General features: G+C 46.4%; 1 protein-coding gene across 1 annotated transcript in view; it reads left to right on the top strand.

The window, feature by feature from the left end:
- The first annotated feature begins 599 nt into the window (after positions 1-599).
- The window catches only part of DSE (dermatan sulfate epimerase), a 60,034-nt gene continuing 32,882 nt past the window's right edge, over positions 600-27,751 (top strand). Inside the window, exons 1-2 of the mRNA XM_075338331.1 lie at positions 600-802; positions 13,782-14,250. Of these exons, the coding sequence (XP_075194446.1) occupies positions 13,835-14,250 (416 nt within the window). The 5' untranslated portion in view covers positions 600-802; positions 13,782-13,834. The remainder of the gene's footprint in view (positions 803-13,781; positions 14,251-27,751) is intronic.

The following is a 27,751-nucleotide window of genomic DNA, read 5'->3' as shown; positions in this document are numbered from 1 at the left end:
AGGAGGGACTGGCGACTGTAGGACTAGTAACACCCCTAATTGTGGCTAGGAGGGACTGGCGACTGTAGGACTAGTAACACCCCTAATTGTGGCTAGGAGGGACTGGCGACTGTAGGACTAGTAACACCCCTAATTGTGGCTAGGAGGGACTGGCGACTGTAGGACTAGTAACACCTCTAATTGTGGCTCCAGATTCAGCAGTAACGTGACTCTGGGCTATCTGTATGCTCCTGCGGCCCACACAATTAACCCTTTAAGTCACACTCTGACTGTTTTTATAAGTTTGAACTTGATTGGAAGTAACTGGTGAGTACAGAAAAGTCCATTCTTTTGGCGAAACTCCCCAATAAGTGTTCTTGTTGGTGACCCCGGAGTACTGCAAAGTATATTTCTGTGGAGAGACCCCCGAATGAGGGGCCATCTTGTGGACTGCCCTGTGACAGGGTGACCCAGCTCCATCCCCTCGCCTCCTATCCCAGTGCTGACGTTGCACCGCACATCACCGCTCATAGACTCCCTGTCTTCCCTCCCAGACCCTCACCCGTTGGGGTTAAATTCTTGCTCGGGGTGGGGCTTCATTGCCAGCACGGCTCAGGCAGACAGCAGACATGCCTCATTGTCTGCGCTCCCCTCCATAGGGATGCCGGGAGTTGTAGTCCTACTTGCAGTAGTTGGAGAGCCCTCCTAGTTGGCACGTCGGGACCCTCCGGAGCATCACCGCCTCCTGTGCTGGCGCAGCCTCTGGGGATGCTCGGGGCACGGTGTCGGGGCTAGCGGATCGCTGTGGCGGCTCAGGACCCGGGTGAGTGCGCTGTTTGCAGAGTTGTGAGTAACTTTCCTCCCTCCTCCCCTTCTCGTAGTGATGGAGTGCAGCTGACTCTGTCATGTACACTATCTCCTGCATCTGGAGCAGTGGTCAGCCATCAGTGGTCAGCCATCAGTGGTGAGCGTGCTGTGCGGCCAGCTCTGCTCCATCTGTGCTCCTGGTGAGCCACACACCCCAGCCGGCATGTCACCCGCACTGACAGGACCTAGGATTCTGGCAAATGGCACCAGTGCCCCCGGAATGACCCCATGGTCTGGCCAGTGACAGCCAAGATGGGGCTACCTGGCTAGGTCTGTGCAGTCGGGTACTGTGAAGGGGCTGTCTCATTGTGGATGGCAGGCTGCTGTTTTTACTCCACTAATTGGGGGCACATACACTTTATTGCATGATGTGGGATTAACTGACATGAAAAGCTTTGATAATGTATGTGCCCCACAGTGGCATTTATTAACCCCTCATCTATTGCAGTGTACTGTATCTACTCCTCTCCTATGAAGGCTTCATAGATCCCATATGGCATGCATGGAGGCCTCCGAGATCAGCACTTCACAGACAGATCACATGTTGGAAGTCTGGTAATTGACACCGCTATGCTTGATAAATCTATACTGTGTAGGTTTATTAGGCTGGTTTCACACTTGCGTTGGTTTGAATCCGCTGGGTCCGTTACTGCGTAGTTTTGATGCATCCGTTATTTTTGTGTTGTCAACGGATGCAACGGATCCGTTATTTCACAGGAATCCGTTAGCCGATTCCTGTGAAATAATGGACCCGTTGCATCCGTTTGGCGTCCGTCTAACGGAATGTGTCGGCTCCGTTTTTCTTTTTTCATTCTGGGCATGCTCAGTAGAAATTAGCGGAATCCAGCGGCGGATTCCGTTGTAGAGCACTTTGCAACAGAATCCGCCACCATAGGGATCCATTATAACTATTGACAGATGTAACGGAATCCGCCACTCGGCGTCATTTTAACGCAAGCAATTAACGTTACATGCTGCATTTCTTCCACTTGGCGGAAGCAATGCAGCGTCGGCCAGCGGAAGCAACACAGGTACTTTTGGCACAATCCGTCATCCATACAAGTCTGTGAGAAACGGCGGACTCAGTTAACTGATTCTGCTGTTTTCCAAAACGGCGGATTGCAACTGAAGGAAAGCAACGCAAGTGTGAAAGTACCCTTATTTGGAGTGCCCTGTTTTGCAGGATTATATCTTAGGTTTTGTTATGCTTGATGGCAGCATTTAAGAGGTTATCATTGATTCTAGCTATATAGCACCATGCGAGCCCCTTCCATATAGTGATTGTGCACTGCCACGGTATAGGTAAGAAGACAGTTGCTAACGGATTAAAAGAAATCTGTCATCCCAACGTATACTGCGAGTGGAAGAAAAGCGATTCCGGCAGCTAAATAGGCTAACTGTAAAGAACCCTTTCCTATGTGCGCATGTAAGTGCGTTCTGCAGCGCAGCGTAAAGTCGCTGCTTGTGCAATTCAGAACGTAGCTGAAAAGGTGCGTTCTGAAAGTTTGGTGTCTGCAGAATTCGTGTGTTCTGGATGCTGCCTCTCCCATAGACAGAGTGGAGAAAGCATCCAGAACGCACAAAACAATTGACATGTTACTTTTTAGAATGCAGTGTTTTGACGGCATGCAAAACTCTGTGTTCTAAAAATCAACGTGCGGCTAGATTTTGCACAATCTACATAGATTGTGCTGGGGACGAAGGACGCATGTTTTTACGCTGAGGTGCAGAACGCAGCGTAAAAGCATGTAATTACACAACGTACGCACATGGCCTTAGAGCAGTCAGACTGTGGAATACACTACCACAAGAGGTAGTAATGGCTGACACTATAACAGCTTTTAAAAAAGGGCTGGATGATTTCCTCAGTACACAAAACATTGTTGGTTATAAATGACTGTGACCAAATGTAGAACTGGTGGAGGGAGGTTGAACTAGATGGACCTAGGTCTTTTTTTCAACCTAAGTAACTATGTAACATATCTTGAAATTGCTTACATCATCATATAGGGCACTTGGCCCCTATTAGGCTATGTGCGCACTAGAGATGTGAAGTTTCTCGAGAAAATCTTCTCGAGAAACTTCTGGGAGTGAAAGATTTGCTGACCTCCGGAAAAAATCCGCGGCAAAACCGCATGCGGATTAGCCGCGGATTTACCGCGGATTTGCTGCGATTTTCCCGCGGGTGGTTCCCTGCGGATTTTTGCAGTCTGTACTGCAGAAATCCGCGGGGTACCTGCGGATTTAATGGACATGTTCATTTTCTCAAGAAAGTTTCTCGAGAAACTTTTCTCAAGAAATTTTCTTGAGAAAAATCCGCACCAGTGCGCACAGCTTTTTTTTTTTTTCTCATAGAATTTCATGGGAAATGTCTGCACAAAGATTGCAGACATTTCTCAAGAAATTTCCGCGGCAAATCCGCGGGTAAATCCGCAGGTATTTTGCTCTAGTGCGCACATAGCCTTAAAGGGAATCTGTCACCAGGTTTTTAACACCTAATCTGAGAACAATATACTATAGGGGAAGAGACCCTGATTCCAGCTGTGTCACTTACTGGACTGCTTAGTGTAATATTTGATTAAAATCGCTGATTAATCAGCAGTAATTATCATTAGAGGACTATTTAATGTGCTGCCAGATAGTCCAGCATATTTATGAGCTCTGTATCTGCTAGATCTGCAGCAGAGAAAACATTGATTTTAGTTTTAATCCCACTGTTGTGCAGATCCAGTTCTTCATCTGATAAGCACATTAGATCGCACTGTTCTACCCCCTGATCCTCTGTAACGTACAGACTTCCTCTGGTGATTGGGCAGTGCTGACTTGTCCACGAAGAGCGCTGTCTGATAAGATCCTCGTGCATGCATAGCACTTGCTCACCAAGCCCTCTCTCATCTCTGCTTTTTGCCCACACATTGCAATGAAAGATCCACTGCGTCCTTACAGATGAGCGGACCCGAACTTGAATGTTTGATGTTCGTACCGAACACAGACTTTACAAAATCAGTGTTCAGGTGACTTGCGTATGCAAACCACTCGCTCCAGTCTGTGCTCAACCTAGAGCGGGCCACTTGAAATCTCAGCATGCTGCTTTTTTGCGAGTTTCTACTGCGAGTCTCTCCAATGCAAGTCTATGGGAGCGTGTAAATAATCGGATGTCATGAGACGGCACTCACACCATCCTAGTGACATCCGATTTTCTAAATACATTTCTCGCATGTTTCCTAAAACACTGGAAACGAGCGATGTCTCACAATGTCTGTCAATCACTATTCTCTGTCAGTCGGTATCTCCCTCTCGGTCTCTATTCTCTCTCGGTCGGTCACTATCTCTCTCTTTCACTCTCTCTGTCCATGTCGGTCTATCCCTCTCCCCCCCCCCCCCCCCCTCCCTCTCTCATACTCGCCAATCCCCGATCACCAGCGCGACGCTGCACGGCGTTCACACTGCTCCGGCGGCTTCTCTTTTCAAAAAGCCGGCCACTCATTGTTCAATCTCGTATTCCCTGCTTTCCCCGCCCACCGGCACCTATGATTGGTTGCAGTCAGACACGCCCCCACGATGAGTGACAGCTGTCTCACTGCAACCAATCACAGCAGCCGGTGGGCGGGTCTATGGTGTGCAGTAAAATAAATAAATAATTAAAAAAAAAAAAACGGCGTGTGGTCCCCCCCAATTTTAATACCAGCCAGATAAAGCCATGCGGCTTAAGGCTGGTATTCTCAGGATGGGGAGCTCCACTCTGACCTAACGTGAACTAAAATCAGCCGAGTTTTTTTTCAGCCAACTCGGACCGATTTTACTCGCATAGATGTGTTTCTAGCCTTAGAATGACTCCCACTGGTGGTAATCCGCAATGGCAGATGTAGTGTGCACAAAACCCTGCCCTGGAAGTGATCCATTTATGGCTGGCTGCATTTGAGCGGAGACCTGAACTGCCCAATTGGTGACTTCCCATGAGATTTAGGTCAAGTTTTAGTCCAGCACAAAACTTTAAAGTCCCAATCTGATCTTCAACGGGAGTGCTCATCTTTAGTCACTAACACTAGCAGCTCCTAATGACTTATTACATTGGTGTCCATGTAGGATAAAAACATACTAGGTGGACTGCACTACCTTAGTAAAAGAATTTTTCAAAAATAAGGTTTTTGCTTTTTGTTTTTTTTGTTTTTTTTTTTTCCCACTTGATAAAGGCAATGGTACAACATTGAAATGTGTTATGAGTAAAATAAAAAACGTATCATTAATGAAGAATTGATTTTATTGCAGCCCACCTAGCATGTTTTCCATCTAATTGGGTCCAATATTTCCTGGAGAATTCATCAATCAGCCACGGGCAGTAGCAGTGATTGTTTTTCTTCATGCCTACATAGTGCCTGTCACAGCTCCACCAGGTGCCCACTCTCCCATCTATTAGGTATCGCCCTATTGTGTGCCTGATCACCACATCTAGCTTTCTTCTGGTTCCGTATAGGCATCCATCATTTGATGGAGACTCCACAGTCGCATTTGGCTCTTACTTCACACAAGTAAAAAGCTGATTTGGCTGTCTGGTAATGACAGTGCTTCCAATGATTGTCTCCTCTCTGTATATCCACTGTATGTGTAATAAGGGCTTGTGCACAGCTCTGTATGGTGCAGATTATAGGCCCCCAGGCCATCTGTCCGCTCCTTCTGCAAGGTGCTGCATTCTCCACTAGATGCTTAGTTGTGCTTCCCTATAGAATTTGGGAGATTATTAATCATCCTTGCCACATATAACTGGGATAATGACAAATCCTTCATCTGGGCATTTGTGACACTCCTTACTTTCAATAGAGTAAAAGTTGCCTCTTCTTTTTTTTTTAAAAACCTATTTTTCACCAAATTAGATATACGGTACATAGGTAATTGGTCATATTTTTTTTAGCCTATTTAAAGTCCCGCCAGTGTTTAAACGTTACTATATAGAGAGGGGAGGCTTTGGGCCGCCATATTTATGTTTTAAGTGCCCTTGCTGACAGTCTTCGATCATGTTGGCCTGGACTTGCATCATATATAAAGCCTTTGCTTGTAGGTTCATTGTGCCAAGCTGCTCTATGCTCCATTGGTGTAGCCTTAGCATGTGACGAACATCATCGCTTGGGCACTGTTCACACATCTACCTCCACAGATGACAGATGATTACAGACGCTAGTAACTAAGGTAAATATCGGGTAACCAAGGTAAGGGCTTCTTGGTTACCCGATATTTATATTGGTTACCAGCGTCCGCAGAAGCCGGCTCCTGCTGCCTGCACATTTAGTTGTTGCTGTCTCGCTGTCACACACAGCGATGTGTGCTTCACAGCGGGAGAGCAACAACTAAAAAATGGCCCAGGACATTCAGCAACAACCAACGACCTCACAGCAGGGGCCAGGTTGTTGCTGGATGTCACACACAGCAACATCACTAGCAACATCGCTGTTACGTCACAAAAGTTGTTCCTTAGCAGCGATGTTGCTTAGTGTGACGTGGCCTTATGGCCACTGATCAGCTATATAAATGAGCCTAAAGGTATGTTACAATGGGGCATTTCTGCTATGCTGTTTCCTTAATGTAAAAACATACCCTAAGGCTATGTGCGCACTAGGCGTTTTTGCCGCGTTTTTAGCGGCGTTTTTTACCGCGTTTTTGTGCTGAAAACGCAGTGACATTGCTTCCCCAGCAATGTCAATGGGTTTTCAGAAGTGCTGTCCTCACACAGCGGTTTTTTTTAGCTGCGTTTTTGTGGTGACCACAAAAACGCAGCATGTCAATTATTTCTGCGTTTTCCACTGCGTTTTTCACTCATTGAATTCAATGAGATGTTAAAAACGCAATGAATAACGCATATAGCCGCGTTTCTATGACTAAAAACGCAGCTATAAACGCAAGGGGTGGGTACTACAGTGACGTGTACAGGAAGAGGATTCCTTCTGTTGGTAAACACAGAAGCATGAATCCTCCCGGTACCGTCACCGCTGCCTCCACCTCCCGTCCTGTGCATGTCAGCTCCGTGCGGCGCCATGTCTGGGCGGAGGTGGAGGCAGCGGCGAAAAACAAAGTGAACAGTAGAAAAAAAAATGTCATATACTCACCTGTCCGCAGGGTCCCGGTGCCATGCCCGCTCCCATCTCCTCCCGGTCCCGCCGCTCCGGCTGTGTGCAGTCTCCCCGGGGCAGGACCTTGCTTGCAGGACCTGGCGCTGATCACCTGATGCAGTCACCTGACGCATCAGCTGATCGTAGTCTCGCCGGCTTTTTCGGCCGGCTATCAGCTGATCCTGCCGTCAGGGGACTTCATCAGCTGATTACCGGCAGCTCCTGCAGCGATCGGACGGGATCAGACTCCTGTCCAATCGATCGCTCCAGGAGCTGCCGGTAATCACCACAGCACATAAGTGAGTATTATTTTTTTTTTTTTTTTTTTTTTTTTTTCTACTGATGCATCAGCTGATTGTATAACCGGCTTTTATACAATCAGCTGATGTGTGATGGGATTCAGGCACTTGATCCTGACACATCATCTGATCGCTTTGCCTTCAAGCAAACCGATCAGATGATATTGGATCCGGATTGGACGGCGCGGGACCCTGACCCAGGATTACTGCGGAGGGGGGTTTATTTCAATAAAGATGGAGTCACTAATTGTGTTGTGTTTTATTTCTAATAAAAATATTTTTCTGTGTGTTGTGTTTTTTTTTTATCATTACTAGAAATTCATGGTGGCCATGTCTAATATTGGCGTGACACCATGAATTTCGGGCTTAGGGCTAGCTGATAATATACAGCTAGCCCTAACTCCATTATTACCTAGCTAGCCACCCGTCACCAGGGCAGCTAGAAGAGTTGGATACAGCGCCAGAAGATGGCGCTTCTATGAAAGCGCCATTTTCTGGGGTGGCTGCGGGACTGCAATTCACAGCGGGGGTGCCCAGAAAGCATGGGCACCCTGCACTGTGGATTCCAATCCCCAGCTGCCTAGTTGTACCCGGCTGGACTCAAAAATTGGGCGAAGCTCACGTCATTTTTTTTTTAAAATTATTTCATGAAATTCATGAAATAATTTTAAAAAAAAAAGGGCTTCCCTATATTTTTGGTTCCCAGCCGGGTACAAATAGGCAGCTGGGGGTTGGGGGCAGCCCGTACCTGCCTGCTGTACCCGGCTAGCATACAACAATATGGCGAAGCCCATGTCATTTTTTTTTTTTCTTTTTGGGCAAAAAACTGCATACAGTCCTGGATGGAGGATGCTGAGCCTTGTAGTTCTGCAGCTGCTGTCTGCTCTCCTGCATACACTAGTGAATGGAGGATGCTGAGACTTGTAGTTCTGCAGCTGCTGTCTGCTCTCCTGCATACACTAGTGAATTGAGGATGCTGAGACTTGTAGTTCTGCAGCTGCTGTCTGCTCTCCTGCTTACACTAGTGAATGGAGGATGCTGAGACTTGTAGTTCTGCAGCTGCTGTCTGCTCTCCTGTATACACTAGTTCTGCAGCTGTCTGCTCTCCTGCATACAATGAACATTTTGAAGAAGGAAATGACATCAGACCTTTTTTTTTTTTTTTTTTCATCAACAATCTTTAATGGCATTGTGCACTGATTAAAAACGCAGTGAGCAAAAACGCAGCAAAAAACGCACCAAATCGCGGCAAAAACGCATGCGTTTTTGCCGCGTTTTTTTAGCCGCGGGTGCGTTTTTTAGACAAAAACGCACATAAAAACGCAGCGTGAAAAAAACGCCTAGTGCGCACATAGCCTAATATGATCTCGCATACCTAGAGATCGTGGCATATCTTTCCTCATTTTTGGTGGCACAAGCAGGTTAGCCAATACATTTCTAACCTGTTTAAAAAGAAAAAAAAATGTAGCCACAGACCACATTGAGAAACCACTGCAGTTGGTGGTAAAATGTGTGTGGTTTCACCGTACGGTACACTACCAGCTCATGGGAAGACATAGGGGAAGTCTTTAAACTGTGACCTATAATTGAGATCTGGAATTGAAGAAAAACTTTTCCAGGCACTGTCTGCAAGGCTGGAGGTTCACTTTTACTTTCCTATCTTTTACATAATTTTGGTTTGGAAAACATGTAAAGAAACTATTATCCCAGCACATGCTAAAATATAATGTGACACACACACACACACACACACACACACACACACACACACACACACACACACACACACACACACACACACACACACACTGCAGACTTATTAGGCAAGTTGTATTTTAGAGGATTTTTTTTTTTTATTTGATCAACTATGTTCTCAATCAACCCTCAATCAGACTCATAAATATCAAAGCTTAATATTTTTGGAAGTTGGAGTGGGTTTTATTTTTTAGATTTGGCTATCTTAGGAGGATATCTGTTTGTGCGGGTAACTATTACTGTGCAGAATTATTAGGCAACTTAACACCAAATATATTCCCATCTCACTTGTTTATTTTCACAAGGTAAACCAATATAACTGCACAAAATATAGAAATAAACATTTCTGACATGCAAAAACAAAACACCAAAAAATTAGTGGCCAATATAGCCACCTTTGTTTATGATGACACTCAACAGCCTACCATCCATAGATTCTGTCAGTTGCTTGATCTTTTTACGATCAACATTGCGTGCAGCAGCCACCACAGCCTCCCAGACACTGTTCCGAGAGGTGTACTGTTTTCCCTCCCTGTAGATCTCACATTGAGTGACCACAGGTTCTCTATGGGGTTCAGATCAGGTGAACAAGGGGGCCATGTCATTATTTTTTCATCTTTTAGACCTTTACTGGCCAGCCACGCTGTGGAGTAGTTGGATGCATTTGATAAAGCATTGTCCTGCATGAAAATCATGTTTTTCTTGAACGATACCGACTTCTTCCTGTACCACTGCTTGAAGTTGTCTTCCAGAAACTGGCAGTAGGTCTGAGAGTTGAGCTTCACTCCATCCTCAACCCGAAAAGGTCTCACAAGATCATCTTTGATACCAGCCCATACCAGTACCCCACCTCCATCTTGCTGGCGTGTGAGTCGGAGTGGAGCTCTCTGCCCTTTACTGATCCAGCCTTTGGCCCATCAAGTCACTCTCATTTCATCAGTCCATAAAACCTTTGAAAAATCAGTGTTAAGATATTTCTTGGCCCAGTCTTGACGTTTTATCTTATGTTTCTTGTTCAAAGGTGGTCGTTTTTCAGCCTTCCTTACCTTGGCCATGTTTCTGAGTATGGCACACCTTGTGCTTTTTGATACTCCAGTAATGTTACAGCTATGAAATATGGCCAAACTGGTGGCAAATGGCATCTTGGCAGCTTCACGCTTGATTTTCCTCAATTCATGGGCAGTTATTTTGCGCCTTTTTTGCCCAACACGCTTCTAGCGACCCTGTTCGCTATTTGCCAAGAAACGCTTGATTGTTCGGTGATCATGCTTCAAAAGTTTGGCAATTTCAAGACTGCTGCATCCCTCTGCAAGACATCTCACAATTTTGGACTTTTCAGAGGCCGTCAAATCTCTCTTCTGACCCATTTTGCCAAAGGAAAAGAAGTTGCCTAATAATTAAGCACACCTTATATAGGGCGTTGATGTCATTACACCACACCTCTCCTCATTACAGAGATGCACATCACCTGATTTACGTAATTGGCTCTCAAGCCTATACAGCTTGGAGTAGGACAACATATGTATAAAAAGTGATCAAAATACTTATATATATATATATATATATATATATATTACACATACACACTAACGTGAGTAAGGTTATGGCACGCAAACTTATAACACTAAAAATAATGGAAAAATGGAAAAATAAAAATTGCATACACTAATCAGGGAATGATCTCGGTTTCTTCTCTAGTTTCAGTAAATGTAAGGCTCTTTGGCAAACCAATGATGGGAGCTACACCGGCACTGACGGGCAATGTGGTACACATTTGGATTTTATATATAGATAGATGAGCATTGCTTAGCAGTATGCAGATCTTTTCTTAAAACCCCCCTAAGACACTGTTCATATCAGAGACTCCTATTCCATATCTTTAACCAGCATCATATAGTTCTGTGGATTTTTCTTTTTTTTTTGTCCACAAGTACTGATTTAAAGTAACATTTAAAGGGAATCTGTCACCAGGTTTTTGCCACCTAATCTGAGAGCCGTATGGGGAAGGAAAAGAGACCCTGATTCCAGCGATGTCACATACAGGGCTGCTTAGTGTTATGGTACTTTTATAAAATCACTGTTTACTCAGCAGTAGATTATCATTAAAGGACTACTTTACGTGCTGCCAGGTAGTCCAGCATATTCCTGAGCTCTGTATAACTGCTAGAGCTCTGCTAGATTTGCAGCTGAGAATAGTGATTTAAAAAAAAAAACAGCTCAGTGAGTGACACATCGCTGTAATTGGGGTCTCTGTCTCTAATGCTGCTCTCAAACGGGGGAGCAAAAACCTGATGACATTTCCTTTTAAGGTTTACTCACTTGTTGCATTGTAATGCTTTGGGGAGGGTCTTTTTTTTTTCTTCTTTCTTTTGGGGTGTGATCGGCAGTGATTATGTCCATGGTGGTTTCCCAGTTGTCGCATGAGACATTCATAAGGGTTTACTTATTCATGAGGGAAGGGGGGGCTTCTTGCCAATCGCCACTTCCACAATGGCCTGCACTAGTTTGTGCTGTGTGGCTCCTTGCATAATGTGTGATCTAGCGATGTCCTCAGAACTGAATGAGGACTCGTGCTGTAGAAATCTGCCCTCTGGGAGCAGCAGGATAGGTCTCCCTGTGGCTGGGATGGTTGGGAGGTAGAATGGTGCCACACTGTGTTGGTCCCTGCGATTCTGCTTCCAGCTTGTACTCTACAGGAGAACATTTTTCTGTGTTTGGATGTGACCAGTACAGTTTTATTTGTCCTGCATAGATATAGGGTGTTGAGAAACCCCCATTAACATACATTGTGTTTAAAAATCGTGCAGTCCCCCCTCAATTTTGATACCCAGCCTTGATAAAACGGACATCTGGGAGCCACAGGCTGGGGGAGACCCATGCTTATTGGGCCTCCCAGCCTAAAAATGGCAGCACACAGCCGCCCAGGATTGTCTCATCCATTAGATGTGACAGTCCTGGAACTTTGCCCGGCTTATACCGATTGCCCTGTTGTGATTGCAATCAGGGCAATAACGGGTTAATAACGGCTCACAGCTGCCACTAAGGCCTATAATAGTAATGGGAGATGTCTGTAAGTAAAAAGAAATAAACACACACAGCGAAACATCATTTATTTGAAATAAAATACTAAAAATCCACCTTCTTTCAACCATTTATTGACTTCAAAAACAGCCAGGTCTACGTAATCCACACGAGGTTCTACGACTATTTCAGCTTTGCTACATCTGAAATGGCGCACGAGCATAGAATATGACCACCCGCTGTGGGCTTCAGGAAGGGAATGAGCCACAGCGATGAGCGGTGACATCACTCAGGTTCATGTTCTGTGTGTGGTCACTTCAGATGTAGCAGAGCTGGAATCATTGTGGGACCTTGTGTGGATTACGCAGACCTGGCTGCTTTTGAAGTACATAAATGGTTGAAAGAGGATGGTTTTTTTTTTTTTTTGTCCCCACTTAGACGCCTCCCATTACTAATTTAGGGCTTAGTGGCAGCTGTGAGCTGCTATTATCCCTTATTACTCCGATTTTTTTTGGTCCTGGTGCAGTGGGAATCGGAATGAGTTGGGTAAAGTTCCGGGACTGTCACATCTAATGGATGAGACCATTCTGGGCAGCTGTATTCTGCCATTTTTTTTTTCTTTTAGGCTGGGGGGCCCAATAACCATGGGGCTCCCAAGCCTGAGAATACCAGCTGTTGGCTTTATTATGGCTGGCTATCAAAATTGGGGTGGGGAACAGCACACTTTTTTTTTTTTTTTTTTTTTTTAAATTTATTTAAATAGTTAAGAAAATAAAAATCGCATGCGGTTCTTCTTACCTTTTTGATACGCAGCCATGAGAACGCGCACGGCTGAGGGCTGCAGCCTGTAGCCATATGCTTTATCATGGCTGGGTATCATATGTGGGGACCCTATGACTTTTTTTTTTTTTTATTTATTTTTTTTTTTTTACATCAATCTAGATGCAGACAGCATGTAGGATTGAAAGTAGTCACACAGGGTGGGGGCGATGTCTGGCTTCAACAAATAAGATGTGGGGACTGCTGGTGGGCGGGGGAAGCGGTGCATATGCATGAAGCTAATGAGCTGCCCCTGGAAGCAGTGTACAGCAGTGCGGAGATCAGTAAGTATGAAGTGTTTGACATCACTAATCGTGACCATGGCAGGGGAATGTGTGTGCACGTATAATGGATATTTTATTTTTTAGACTTTACGCCAGTGCTATCCTGAGTATATCTATCCCGTTATAGTCACTGAATAAATAAGCAAGGGATAAATAAGTGAACCATTCTTTTGAATTGGTTTTGCCTAAAGGGTTACGTTTAGCTGCTGACAATGTACAGTGATTGTGCAGGGGCAGGCTCCAGATGTTCTATCTAGTTGTAGAAGATACTCACAATATGGAGGTTTTCTGTGTCTGTAAATAAATGCTAATCTAATCGCCAGGAATCTTTCTTGTGTGTTATACCCATTAAGTGTTTCTTTCAGCTTTTTGTGTCTGGGTTAAAACAGGCCTAAAATCCCTGGAGGAAAGAGAGGGAATTCTTTACATTCTTTAGAGGGGAAAAGGTTATAGCTTCGGGAATGGCAGCCAGCTCTGTATAAAATAATTGTACATATGCAGAAAGAATGATGGACTGCTGGTGTCATTTACCAAGACACATGGGCAGAAGTGAAGGAATCGTGGAGTATTTCAGTGTGGAGATTCACACATCAATAATATTTTCTGCATATAAAGATGTTTTTATTTGACTTTTTCTTTTTTTTTTTTTCTTTTAGGCTGTATCAAAGATGGTCTGGCATAACGTCTGCTCTGGAGAGTTAATGCTACAATGAGGACACACACACGGGGAGCCCCCAGTGTGTTTTTACTATACGTGATTTGTTGTGCCCTTGCACATGGCTCCGAGGACAGTACAAATGCTGAAATCCCGTTCCTCAATGCAAAGTATGATGGGTATCCCATGCTGTACTTCTCTAAGGGCGATGTGGAGAAGCTGCGTGCCCAAGCTACAGGCACCCATCAACACATTGCATCCCGCATTAATAAGGCCGTTCATACCATGCTCACCAACCCCTCCGAATACCTCCCACCTTGGGATCCTAAGGACTTTTCTGCCAGATGGAACGAGATTTATGGCAACAACTTGGGGGCCCTTGCGATGTTCTGTGTCTTGAATCCTGACAACACTGAAGCACTTGGCATGGCGAGAGAGTACATGGAAAGAATGGCAGCACAGCCTAGTTGGTAGATTTATTTGATAATTTCTTTTTGATGCATGTTGTACTATACAATATGTCTTGACGAACATTATGTAACTTGGCTTTCTTAGAATACTATCTACATTTATATTTTCCCATGTCCTACTCTGTAAACTGCAATGTCATTACAGTTTATACTTCTCTTCCCTACTATAGTCTAAGGCCATGTGTCCAAGGGAGAAAGTAACTGAGGATTTTGCTGCGGAAAACCCGTGGATTTTCTAGATTTTCCAGATAAATCCACAGGTTTACGCAAGTACAGACACTCCATATGTTATCCTATGGGATTTGGGGAGTGCTTTATCAATGCTGCGGTACCGTATTTGCGGCTGCAAAAAATACTACAGATTTCCCGCAGCCTCTCATAACTGCATGTCCATTATTTATGCAGAATTATCTGCGAATTTCCTGCCTTTCCACTATAGAGATACAGGGGTGGAATCCGCAGGAATTTCACACTGTTTTCAACTGCGCAGAAATACCGCAGCAATGGATAGCTGCAGATTCCAGGGAGTTGCTGTGTGAACCTGCGGAAATACATGCAGAAAAGTCCACAGATACGATCTTCCGTGGGCACATGGCCTAAACAGGGTTACCTTGGGTTGGATTTACAGATTGCATCTGGTTAATGTATAAGGCACACGTATACAAGGGATAATTTCTTGTAATATCTTGTATGTATATCGAGTACAGATGGCTCTCTGCAAATGGTGGAAGTTTGAGAAGAATTTATTGTAAAGATACTCTATTATTCTGGGCAATTATACATGAGAAATGGTAACCTTAGCCCTTTGCAAACAACAATTTTCTTTGGAAATGTCATGGGATTAGGGATACCTTTTTAGGCTATGTGCGCACGTTGCGTTTTTTTTCCCCGCATTAACGCTGTGTATTGAACTGCAGCGTTTCAGTGCCAAAATGCATGCATTCTGCTTCTCCAGCAAAGTCTATGAGAAGTCCGAAAATTGTGCATTTTTGATGCCGAAAATTGTGCATTTTTGATGCCAAAAATCACTGCGGTAAAAAAAAAGCAGCATGTCACTTCTTTTGTGCGTTGTAGCTGCGATCTCCACCCATTGAAATCAATGATGTGGGTCAAAACGCAACCAAAATGCACTTCGACTGCATTTTTGTTGCGTTCCGCATGCTTTTTTGACAAGCAAAGCACAGGTCTCTTTTTCTGTCTGTCGGTCTCTTTTTCTGTCTGTCGGTCTCTTTTTCTGTCTGTCGGTCTCTTTTTCTGTCTGTCGGTCTCATACTCACCGGTCCCCGATCACCAGCACGGCGCTGGAAAGCTCTGGCGGCTTTTCCTCTTTTTTTGAAAATTCTGGACGCCCACCGGCAGCTGTCTCACTGCAACCAATCACAGCTGCCGGTGGGCGGGTCTATATCGTGGAGTAAAATAAATAAATAAAAACAACGTGCGGTCCCCCCCCCCCCCAATTTTGATACCAGCCAGAGTAAAGCCACACGGCTGAAGGCTGGTATTCTCAGGATGGGGAGCTCCACGTTATGGTTAGGCTGGGGGGCTTCCTATATCAGCCAGCAGCCGCCCAGAATTGCGGCATCCATTAGATGCAACAGTCCCGGACTCTACCCGGATCATCCCGAATTGCCCTGGTGCGGTGGCAATTGAGGTAATAAGGAGTTAATGACAGCAGCCCATAGCTGCCACTAGGTCCTAGGTTAATCATGGCAGGCGTCTCCACGAGATACCTTTCATGATTAACCTGTAAGTTAAAGAAAATAAACACTTACACCCGAAAGAATCCTTTATTTGGAATAAAAGACAAAAAACCCCACCCACTTTCACCACTTTATTAACCCCCAAATACTCATCCAGGTCCGGCGTAATCCACACTACGTCCCACGACGCTCTCCGCTCTGCTACACGAAGCTGACAGGAGCGGTCACAGATCAGACCGCTCTATGTCAGCCCCACGCAGCAACTGAAGTGAGCCGCACGATCAGCGATGACGTCACTCAGGTTACCCGCGGCCACCGCTGGATCCTCCCAACTGTGACAGCAAGTTGCCCGAGTGACTGAAGTGAGCTGCGCGATCAGCAATGATGTCACAGGTGAGTTACGGTCTCGGGTGGAGGACTCCAGCTGGCCGCGGGTAACCTGAGTGATGGTAGCGCTGATCGCGCTGCTCACTTCACCCAAGGGATTAGCGGTCATTGGTGAGACCTTCACGGATGACCGCTAATCAGGACGCGACACACAGACACTCTGTCTCTCCACGCCCTAATTGGGACAGGAAGTTCAAGAGGTTTAAAAGGACCCTCCCACCTCCCACAGCCAGTGTCTTTCCTGTCCCCATGGGGCATGGAGAGGTTTTGTTTTTCTCCTATGCTGTGGTGGCCGGCGAACTACAGTATATTTTTTTTTTTTTTTTTTTTTTTTTTTTTTTTTTTTTTTTTCCTTTTTCCTTCTTCCCCTGTTACCTTCAGCCGGACAGCATCGGTCGGGCCTTCACCGCTCCTCCCTTGCTGTTCCCTCACGCTGTGGGGGACCGCTGCTCCAGCCTTCCGGATCCTCCTGAGGGGTGATGCAGGCTGTTGAGCTCCCCGGCCGGCGTCCTCCCTGAGCCGCCGGCCGCTTCCCGCATGCACGCTTCCGGAGCGATCCGGAAGTGCTCCCGGGGGCGGGACTTCCGGTCTTGCGGACTTCCGGTCGAGCGCTTCCGGTTTGCGGAGGCAGCGTGGAGGCACGCCGACGGTGACACGGCCTGCCCAGGACCGGATGCGGGAGGCGGGGAACGTGCACCGTCACTGGGGGGGGGCAGGCCCTTTTGCATAAGGGCTGCCACGAAGACATCAGATCATGGTAAGCAACCGTGCTCCCTGTCATGTCTTCCGCTGCAGCTGCCTCTGCAGAACCCAGTGTGCCCCCTGCTACTGTGAGTATGGAGGGGAATGGTCCCTCGGACATGGGTCTCATCACATGATTTATGGCTCTCTGGTCTGTGTTTTCTAGGAGGACAAGGCCACCAAGAAAACTGACAGAAATGAGAAATCAGAGAAGCCTGAGACGTCAGAAAAAGCTGACAAGTCCGATAAGCCTGATAGACCTGACAGAGTGGAAAAAATTAAAAAATGTCCTATCTGTATAAAGAAGCTCCCTGCAGTATGGGATAAAAAGCTTTGCCAGCAATGTACGGACCAGATTATTAGGGCCGAACAACCATCTCTGATAGATGAGTTGCGGTCCATGATGAAACAGGAGATTAGGGCCTCACTGGCCTCCCTTCCTGCTCCTGGCCCTGCTCCTGGCCCTGCTCCTGGCCCTGCTCCTGGACCCTCTCCTCCAAAAAAGAGGAGACTCCAGTCGACCCCATCTGATCAGGAGGACGCTGATTCCACCTCTGAGGGTCCTGATGAAGGATTTCCATCTGGGGGGTCTGACCAGTCCTTTCTATTTCACTCAGAAGAGTTGGGGGATCTTATTGGGGCGGTTCGGAGCACTATGGGTTTAGAGGAAGTGCAGTCTCTTCCTTCAATCCAGGACGAAATGTTTGCTGGCCTGAAGTCAGTCAAACAGTTGGGATTCCCAGTTCATGCCAATGTTTTGGATATTGTCTCTCAGGAATGGGAATTTCCTGAGAGGCGGGTACGGAGTGACCTTAGGCGCCGGTTTCCTCTGGAACCTTCGGGACTACATTGGGAGGTCCCAAGAGTAGACGTTCAGGTGGCTAGGGTAGCTAAGCAAACGGCTCTTCCCTTTGAAGATACCTCCCAACTGAAGGATCAGATGGATAGGAAGGTAGAGGGCCTGATGAAGCGGTCCTGGGAGGCATCGTCTTCCTCTATTCAAGCCAACATTGCCTCCACCTGCGTATCCAGGTCCCTAATTAGGTGGTTAGACCAGTTGGAGGCTCATATTTCCCAAGGGACCCCTAGGGAGGAATTACTGGAATCCCTTCCCTTGCTTAGGAAGGCTACCTGTTTTCTGGCAGATACCTCGGTGGAATCTGTCCGCCTGGCAGCCAGGACCTCGGTGCTTTCTAACTCTGCCCGACGTGCCCTCTGGCTTAAGGCCTGGAGCGGAGACTCCACCTCCAAAATGAGGCTTTGTTCACTTCCGTTTAAAGGGGATTTAGTGTTTGGGCCTGCCCTGGATGATATCCTGGACAAGGCGACTGATCGTAAGGCCTTGCCCGATCCTAGACCTAACAGGAAGCGGTCCTTTCGTCCCTCGATGCCTCAGGCCTCCCAGCCCAGAGGGAAAGGGAAGGCAGGCAGGTGGAGCTATCCCAAAGGTAGAGGGAGAAACATCCTCATCCCTCCCCATCAGCAACGTCCTCAGCAGGACAAACAGTGACTCGGCCCGGGTGGGGGGAAGACTCTCAGCGTTTCTTCCCCAGTGGCAGTCCATAACCTCTTGCCAATGGGTTCTGAAGATCATCTCGGACGGTCTTCTCATAGAATTCCTTTCCCCCCCTCTTCCGGGTCTCCGAGTCACTGCGCTGGCGTCACCGGGTTCACAGGCTCTGTTGTACACAAAGATTATAGAGCTAGTGCACTCGGGGGTCGTTTCCCCAGTCCCGAGTCAGGAAGAAGGGGTAGGACACTACTCCCGTCTCTTCCTGGTCAAGAAGCCATCCGGCGACGTCCGTATTATTATCAATTTAAAACGTCTAAACCGTCAGGTCAGGTACCGGCGGTTCAAGATGGAGTCGGTGAAATCAGCTATTCCCCTGATAGGTCTACACCATCAGATGGCCTCTATAGATCTGAAAGACGCCTACTTCCATGTACCCGTCCATCCGGGACACAGACAATACCTCAGGTTTGCGGTGCTTCACGGGGAGGAAGTACTTCATTTCCAATTCAATGTACTTCCCTTCGGGATCTCCTCAGCTCCAAGGATCTTTTCCAAGATCATGGCAGAGGTGGTCGCCTTCATAAGATTGCAGGGTATCTGTCTGGTTCCGTATCTGGACGACTTTCTTCTCATGGCTCCATCTGCTCCAACCCTCCGGAGCCATGTGGAAAGGTCTTTGGGAATCCTTCGGTCTCTGGGATGGATTCCCAATCTCAAAAAATCACAGTTAACCCCCTCCTCCACTCGGCAGTTTCTCGGAGTGCTGCTGGACTCCGACAGACAGGCATCCTTTCTCCCAGAGGGCCACAGGATAGCTCTGTTAGCCAAAATATCAAAGCTTCGCAGGCAGGCTCGCCCGACGCTTCGAGCGGCTATGTCAGCTCTGGGTTCCATGACATCCTGCATTCCTTCAGTCAGGTGGGCTCAGGCCCATTCTCGGTGTCTCCAGGATCATATCCTGGCACATTGGGACAGACTCCCGTCATCCCTAAACAGAAGGTTTCGCCTCTCGGAGTCCGTCTCCTCATCCCTTCTCTGGTGGCTGAGTCCCGCCAACCTGCAGGTGGGGGTTGCCTGGACTCAGAAACCCCTGGTTACACTGACCACAGATGCCAGCCTACGAGGATGGGGGGCAATGGTGGCAAATTCCCCATTTCAAGGGGTCTGGAGTCCTTACGTCAGCTCCCAATCCTCCAACTACCGGGAGCTCAGGGAAGCCCTCCTTGCGGCTCAGGACCTCGTCCGGGACTCTCACGTCCTGGTATATTCAGACAATGTCACAACAGTGGCACATCTCCGCCATCAGGGCAGTACACGCTCAGGCGCCCTGAAGTCAGTATCCTCCCGAATCTTTCAATGGGCAGAACAATCTCTGCTCTCCCTTTCTGCGGTCCATCTGAAGGGCTCTCTCAATCTTCAGGCGGATTTCCTGAGTCGTCGGGATGTTCATCCAGGGGAATGGAGCCTGGATCAGGCGGTGTTCTGCTCTCTAGTGGCAAGGTGGGGTGCACCAGAGGTGGACCTCTTTGCCTCGGCAGGGAATCGCAAGGTCGCAACATATTTTTCCCTGAACCCACGGGACGAGGCGTTAGGGGTAGACGCTTTCTGCCACAGTTGGTCCTTTCTCCTCGCTTACGCGTTCCCCCCCTCTTCCTCTTCTCGCACGGGCCCTGAGGAAGATCAGAGACGAGGGGGTCCCAACTATACTGGTAGCCCCTCTGTGGCCCCGGAGGAGTTGGTACAGCCTGGTCATGACGCTAGGAATCGACGGCCCAGTCCTCTTAGGTTCGGACCCCAGCCTACTGTCACAGGGTCCGATTTTCCATCCGGCTCCCCAGAATCTCAACTTGGCTGCCTGGCTTCTGAGGCCCGGGCACTGAAGGCCCAAGGGCTTTCTGACAAAGTTGTGGCTACGCTACAGAAGAACCGTAAACCTGTGACTAATAGTATATACAACAAAATCTGGAAGAGATTTTCCTCCTGGTGTGGTTCTCGGCCTCCTGACCCTCTTCGGCCTAATATTGCGCAGATTCTGGACTTTCTCCAGAGTGGTTTAGACTTAGGTCTTCGGCCTAGCACCCTGAAAGTTCAGGTGTCAGCACTCAGTGCAGTCTTTGACACGGCTCTGGCAGATCATCGTTGGATCCGTCGGTTCTTTGTGTCCGCTAGTAGACTCTGTCCACGTCAGAGGGTCCTGACGCCTCGCTGGGATCTCAATGTGGTCCTTACAGGACTATCTCAGTCTCCGTTTGAACCTCTGTGCTCTTGTAACATTCGTTCCCTTTCTCACAAGACTGCTTTTCTTGTGGCTATTACATCTGCTCGCAGAGTCTGCGAACTTCAGGCTTTGTCTGTTAGGGAACCTTACCTGACCATCAGAGATGACAGCATTGTTTTTCAGCTGGACCCTTCCTTCCTTCCCAAGGTGGTTTCGGATTTTCACCGTTCGCAGTCCATCGTCCTGCCTTCCTTCTGTCAGAATCCTCGGACTCCGGGTGAGGAAGTGTTTCATTCTTTGGATGTCCGTCGGATAGTGTTGCACTACCTAGAGGTTACTGCTTCTTGGCGCCTTGATTCTAACCTGTTCATCCAGCCCTTTGGCCGCAATAAGGGCAAGAAGGTGGCTAAGAGTACCGTCGCCAACTGGATTGTGCGAGCAATTAGAGATGCATACCTCGCTCAGCATCTCTCTCCACCTACTGGATTCACGGCGCACTCCACCAGGGCTACCTCTGCCTCCTGGGCCGAACGGGCAGGGGCCTCCCCTGAGCAGATCTGCAAGGCGGCTACGTGGTCTTCGCTCCATACTTTCACGAAGCATTATCGTCTGGATCAATTCTTTGGTATTCCTCCTATGCTGTCGTGGAAGGGACTAGAGAAATAAGAATTATTCTTACCGATAATTCGGTTTCTAGGACCTTCCACGACAGCAGGTAATTCCCTCCCCTATGTATTCATGTATTCCTGAATGTGTAGTACTTCTCATATGCTATGGATTCTTTGTAAGACACTGGCTGTGGGAGGTGGGAGGGTCCTTTTAAACCTCTTGAACTTCCTGTCCCAATTAGGGCGTGGAGAGACAACCTCCTATGCTCCTATGCTGTCGTGGAAGGTCCTAGAAACCGAATTATCTGTAAGAATAATTCTTATTTCCGCACTGTTATGAACGCACCGTGCGCACATACCCTTAGTCTGGTAAATGGCTTCTTTTATTGTCTGTTTTTGATGACTTATGCTAAGTCACCACCAAAATACAAACTAAACACCATATTTAGCACAAACTCCTATGCTCTTTCCTTATGTACAGGCAGAATAGAATATATGAAGCACCACATCTAACAGTCTTGAAAAAGTGTTCATACCCTGTGAATCTTTCCACATTATTTCAATTTCCACCCATAGAATTGGAAAGGAAAGTTGTGTAAGAGTTTTCTAAATATTTTACAAATGTGGTCCGCTATCACAGCAACACAGCAGTTTTCCTGATCAGAGCGATGCTGAACCTAAAAATGTGTTAGCCCCAATTTATTGATTTTTACAGGGAATAGCATGACAAAATGGACCCCAAAATGTGGAAGCCAGTTTCTTCTAAGTGTGCTGATACCCCACATGTCGTCAGAAACCTCTGTTTGGATAAATGGGAAGGCCCTGAAGGGAAGGAGCACCATTTGATTTTTGGGAAGCAAATTTATCCAAAATAGGTTGTGGGCACCATGTTGCATTTGAAGGGCCCCTAAGGTACTTTACTCCCACAAATGACCCTGTTATAGAAATATATATAATTACATTTCTAGGTCTATAGTGAGTATTTTGAACCCACAGGTAATTCCCAAAATTTGATAACATTAAGTTAATTGTTGCTTTAGTACCAAATTTTTGACGAGATGCCACTGATTTTGAGCACAAGTACCCCACATGTAGTCAGAAACCCGTTTGTAGAAACTGGTGGACCTGGAACAGAAGGAGCAATGTTACACATTTTGGAAAGCAAATCTTGCTGAAAAAGATTGCGGGCACCATGATGCTTTTGCAGGGTCCCTAAGGTACCTAAACAGCAGAAACTTCCTCACAAATGACCACCATTTGGAAACTAGATCCATCAAGGAATTTACACACGTGGTCAGAATTGTTGATACCCCTCATGTAATGAACAAAATCCCACAATGGTCACAGAAATAGCTTGAACCTGACAAAAGTATTAAATAAAAATTCTATGAAAATGAACAAATCAAAGTCAGACTTTGCTTTTCTGCTTCCACAGAATTTTGTTTTTTAAAATAAAACTCCTGAAACAGGCCTGGTCAGAAATGATGGTCCCGTAGCTTAATATTTGGTTGCATAACCTTTTTGAGGCAATCACTGCAATCAAACGATTCCTGTGACTGTCATGAGACCTCTGCACCTCTCGACAGGTATTTTGGCCCACTCCTCAAGAGCAAACAGCTCTAGTTGTTTCACGTTTTGAAGGTTGCCTTTTCCAGACGGGATGTTTCAGCTCTTTCCAAAGATGCCCAATAGGATTTAGGTCAGGGCTCATAGAAGGCCACTTCAGAATAGTCCAATGTTTTCCTCTAAGGCTGCTTTCACACATCCGTGTTTTGCAGTGCGGCTCAATCCGGCTCAAAAACCTATGCAACTGATGCGGTGAAAAAACGGATCCGTTGCATAAGTTTTTCCATGCGGCCCGTCCGTTTTTTGATGGATGCGGCTTCATAGTGAGCATGCGCAGTGCAAAAAAACGCATCTGGCGGACGAAAGCGGTTTTTGCCGCAGGACGCTGCATCCGGCGTCCAAAGGCTTGCATTGTAAATTGCGCCGGCGCAAGGCGTTTTTTTTTTTCGCCGCACAAAAAAAAGTGCCAGGCAACGCTTCATCCGGCCGCCGCATGGGTTAAATATGCCGTATCCGGCGAAAACCGGATGCAACGCAAGGGCATGCGGCACAATATGGCGCTAATGCAAGTCTATGCGGAAAAAACGCAACCGGCGGCAAAAACGGTTGCGTTTTTTCTGCAAAGCGCCGTATTGTGTCGCTCAGCAAAAAACTGATGTGGGAAAGCAGCCTATGTGCGCACGTGTGCGAAATTCATGCAGTTACGCTGCGCTTTGTAGCGCAGCGTAACTGCATGCGTCCTGCGTCCCCTGCATAATCTATGGAGATTGTGCAGGGGCCGTGCGCACGTGGCATATTAGAACGCAGCGCTTCGGCTGCTGCCCGAATCGCTGCGTTCTAAGAAGTGACATGTCACTTCTTCCGTGCGCTTTGCCGGCAGCCCCTGCTCTGTCTATGGCAGGAGCTGCAGGCAGAGCGCACGTTCTCGCCGGCACCATGCGCTTCAGAACGGAGCTTTTCAGCTGCGCTCTGAAGCGCACCTTTTCGGTGCGGTGCAGAGCGCACACGTGCGCACATAGCCTTAGCTATTCTTGGGTGTTTTTTAGCTGTGTGTTTTGGGTCATTATCTTGTTGCAAGACCCATGACCTGCTTTTGAGACAAAAAGCTTTGACACAGGGCAGCTCATTTCTCTCTACCAAAGGATTCTAGTCTTGAGATTTCATTGTACCCTGCACAGATTCAGAGCCTCCTCCATGTTTCACAGTAGGGACAATGTTCTTTTCTTGATTATGCTTCATTTCTCAATCTGTGAACATAGAGCTGATGTGTCTTGCCAAATAATTCCATTTTTCTCTCATCTGTCCATAGGACATTCTCCCAGAAGCTTTGTGGCTTGTCAACATGTAGTTTAGCAAATTCCAGTCTTTTTTTTTTTTTTCTTGTTTTCTTCCTAACAATTGGTAGTCTCCCATGAAATCCCCTTTGGCTTATACAACGACGGATGGTGCGTTCTGACACTGTTCCTTGGGCTTGAAGTTCACCTTCAATCTCTTTAGAATTTGTTCTTGGCTCTTTTGTTACCATTCATATTATCCGTCTCTTTGATTTATCAATTTTCCTCCTGTTCATTTTCATAGTGTTTTTTTTTTTTTAAATTTGTATTATTTATTTATTATTATTATTATTATTATTATTCTGATTTTAAGTTATTTCTGTTACCATTGTGGGTTTTTCATTGTGGGTTTGTTTTTGTTTTGCGCAGTGTTTTTAGTGATGGGATGGAGTTATTGTTCGGGTCACTGATACAAAATTTGTGGTGCGTGTGGTATTCGCCACATGGAGGAAGTAATGTGGCAATTTTTTTTAATAGACCAGATTGTTCAGGATGCGACAATACTAATTGTGAGTACGTCTATTTTTTTTGTAACGCAAAAGCTGCGTTTATTTAATGAGGAAATGGGATTTCATGATTTGTGTGCGTTTTCTTCACTTAATCCCACTGTGGCACATGAATATTTTTTTTAACTTTAATCACTTATCTCATGTACTGCCGTACATCATCACGGGGGTCCGATCCTGCAACAGGGGGTCATATAAGCCCTTAAATACTGGTATCGCGGTTGACAGCGGTATTTTAAGGAGTTAATTAGCCCCAATCAATTCCAAAACTGGTCGGGGCCAATGCCCTCCGATGTCAGCTGTCTTCCTTGGGATTTTCACCCATTTACCGTACTTACTAGTAAATAACTTGCTTCTCTTGGTGATGCCAAAGAATGGCTTCCTGCTTGCAGTCCCACTCCCTATCTCTCTATTGTCGGCAGTGGAGCAGCAGACATGTCAGGATGTGGTTGTTGCACAAGCCCTATTTCAGGATACTGTTAGGGGCACTTTGCACACTACGACATCGCAGGTGCGATGTCGGAGGGGTCATGTCGAAACTACCGCACTTCCAGCGTCGCACTCAACATCGTAGTGTGTAAATCCTAGATGATACGCTTAACTGGCGCAAAATCGTCGTAATCGTATCATCGGTGTAGTGTCTGGAAATTCCATAATTGCGCGGCAGCGACGGTCCGATGTTGTTCCTCCGTTCCTGCAGCAGCATACATCGCTGTGTGTGAAGCCGCAGGAGCGAGGAACATCTCCTACCTGCGTCCCGGCTGCAATGTGGAAGGAAGGAGGTGGGCGGGATGTTTACATCCCGCTCATCTCCGCCCCTCCGCTCTTATTGGTCGCCTGCCGTGTGACGTCACTGTGACTCCGCACGACCCGCCCCCTTAGGAAGGAGGTGGTTTGCCAGCCAGTGCGATGTTGCAGGGCGGGTGAGTACATGTGAAGCAGCCGTAGCGATAATGTTCGCTACGGCAGCAATCACATGATATCGCACCTGCGATGGGGGCGGGGACTATCGCGCTCGGCATCGCAAGCATCGGCTTGCAATGTCGTTGTGTGCAAAGTGCCCCTTAGATTTGAGTATGCAACTTGGGCTTATTTTTGGATTAGGGCTTAGATTTGAAGCCTATTCCAAAATGGCCAAATAACCCTGCTAAGAGTTCATTTTGGGGAACATCGTATTAGAGCTTCTCTCCAAAGAGAGAGAATTGTGCCATGCCACAGGTCAAGTACAATAGATAGATGGACAATCTTTTCGCCATCTCAAATAGCCCCTTAGAGGACTTTGAAGCTTGTGCTATAAGCAATGCGTGGCATGCATATAGTGAAAAATCAGTCTCCTTTTGCAGCTCAGCCACATGCAGGGTTTCAAAGGAGCTGCTGGTATGACAAGCCTTCAGCAAACTCCCCCCCCCCCCCCCCCCCCTACCTGCTGTCATTACGACCACATCAGTGGCGTGCCAATGGGTGTTTAAAATGGCAGCCCACCGCATGACAGTTAGTGTTAAATCCCATTGTGAGAGTTTAAGTGGGATTTAACAGGTTAACAATCTTTGGAGCTCCACCCCACCCGTGATTGTTGGAGGTAGGTACTGGCTGTAATGCACAGCCATTACCTGCAGATTATGGGGTGATCTCACCCTCCAAGCCAAAAAAAAAAAATGCTGTAACACATGATCAAAATGTCATGTCTACCCCAAAATGGTATCAATATAAAACGTCTCGCGCTACAACGGATAAACCATCACGCTGCTCCATCGACTGAAAAAATGAAAACGTCAAGGTCTTGGAGGATGGCGGCACAACCTGGTGACAGGGACCTTTTTTAATGATACATTACTAGGTGTAATAATCGAAATGGCCCAAAATGGTTTGGTGATAGAAGTATTTACAATATGACAGTTGTCAGGGGAGTGTACAGGACCTCTTCAAAGCTACAGAGACAAATAATTAACCCCTTCACCCCAGCCATTTGTTTTTTTTTTCTATTTATCCGTCAATTTTGCCATATAAGGGCTTGTTTTTTTGTGGGACGAGTTGTACTTACGGTTTCATTTAAACGTTTTACCATATACTATATACTGGAAAAATTGCAAAAAAAAAAGTGTGATTTCATGATTTATTTTTCAGATATTTTAAAATATTTTAAGATATTTTCTTTAGTTTTACCATATTATGAACACTGATGTGTTGGTGTAATGCGTCAGGTTGGTAAGAGTTTGTAGACCCCAAACATGTATATGTTTAGTTGTATCTAAGGGGTGAAAAAAAAATAAAATCACATTTATCCAAAAAGTGGTGCACTTTTTGCGCCATTTTCCACGACATGCAGCATTCTTATTTTTCGGTATCTATGGCTCTGACTGCTTATAAAAAAAAAAATCTCAAGCTGACTTTTTTTAATGGTACCATTTTTGCGCAGATGCTACGTTTTAATCGCCTGTTGCATCATGTGCAAAATTTGTGGCGGCCAAAAAAAACGTAATTGTGGCATTTTAAAATATTTTTTTTCTTTTTGCCACAACAGTTTACCGATGAGTAATTAATTTTGTTTTGATTGGGCATTTCTGAATGCGGTGATGCTAAAATGTTTTTTTGTTTTTTGTTTTTTTGTTAAGCATTTAATTTTCAATGGGGTGAAATGGGGGGGGGGTCCATTTGAACTTTTTAGGTTTTACCCCCTAAGGGACTATAAGGATCGCACATTTATTTCTGTTGGTCACAGCTACATAGCTCTGATCACTAGAAATCTTCACCTCTTGTCACTGGCAGCACTCGGCCGAGTGAAACAGGAAGTGACTCATGCTAGCTACAGGAGTCATCCACATGACCCTGTGCTGATGAAGTGGCCGCGGGTAAGGCTGGGTTCACACATAGCGACAGCGATAACGACGTCGCTGTTACGTCACCATTTTCTGTGATGTAACAGCGACC

The sequence above is a fragment of the Anomaloglossus baeobatrachus genome, chromosome 3, assembly GCF_048569485.1.
Source record: "Anomaloglossus baeobatrachus isolate aAnoBae1 chromosome 3, aAnoBae1.hap1, whole genome shotgun sequence".
Lineage (NCBI taxonomy): Eukaryota > Metazoa > Chordata > Amphibia > Anura > Aromobatidae > Anomaloglossus > Anomaloglossus baeobatrachus.
The sequence above is the reverse complement of the archived record's forward strand: the minus strand, read 5'-3'. Positions and strand labels throughout refer to the sequence as shown.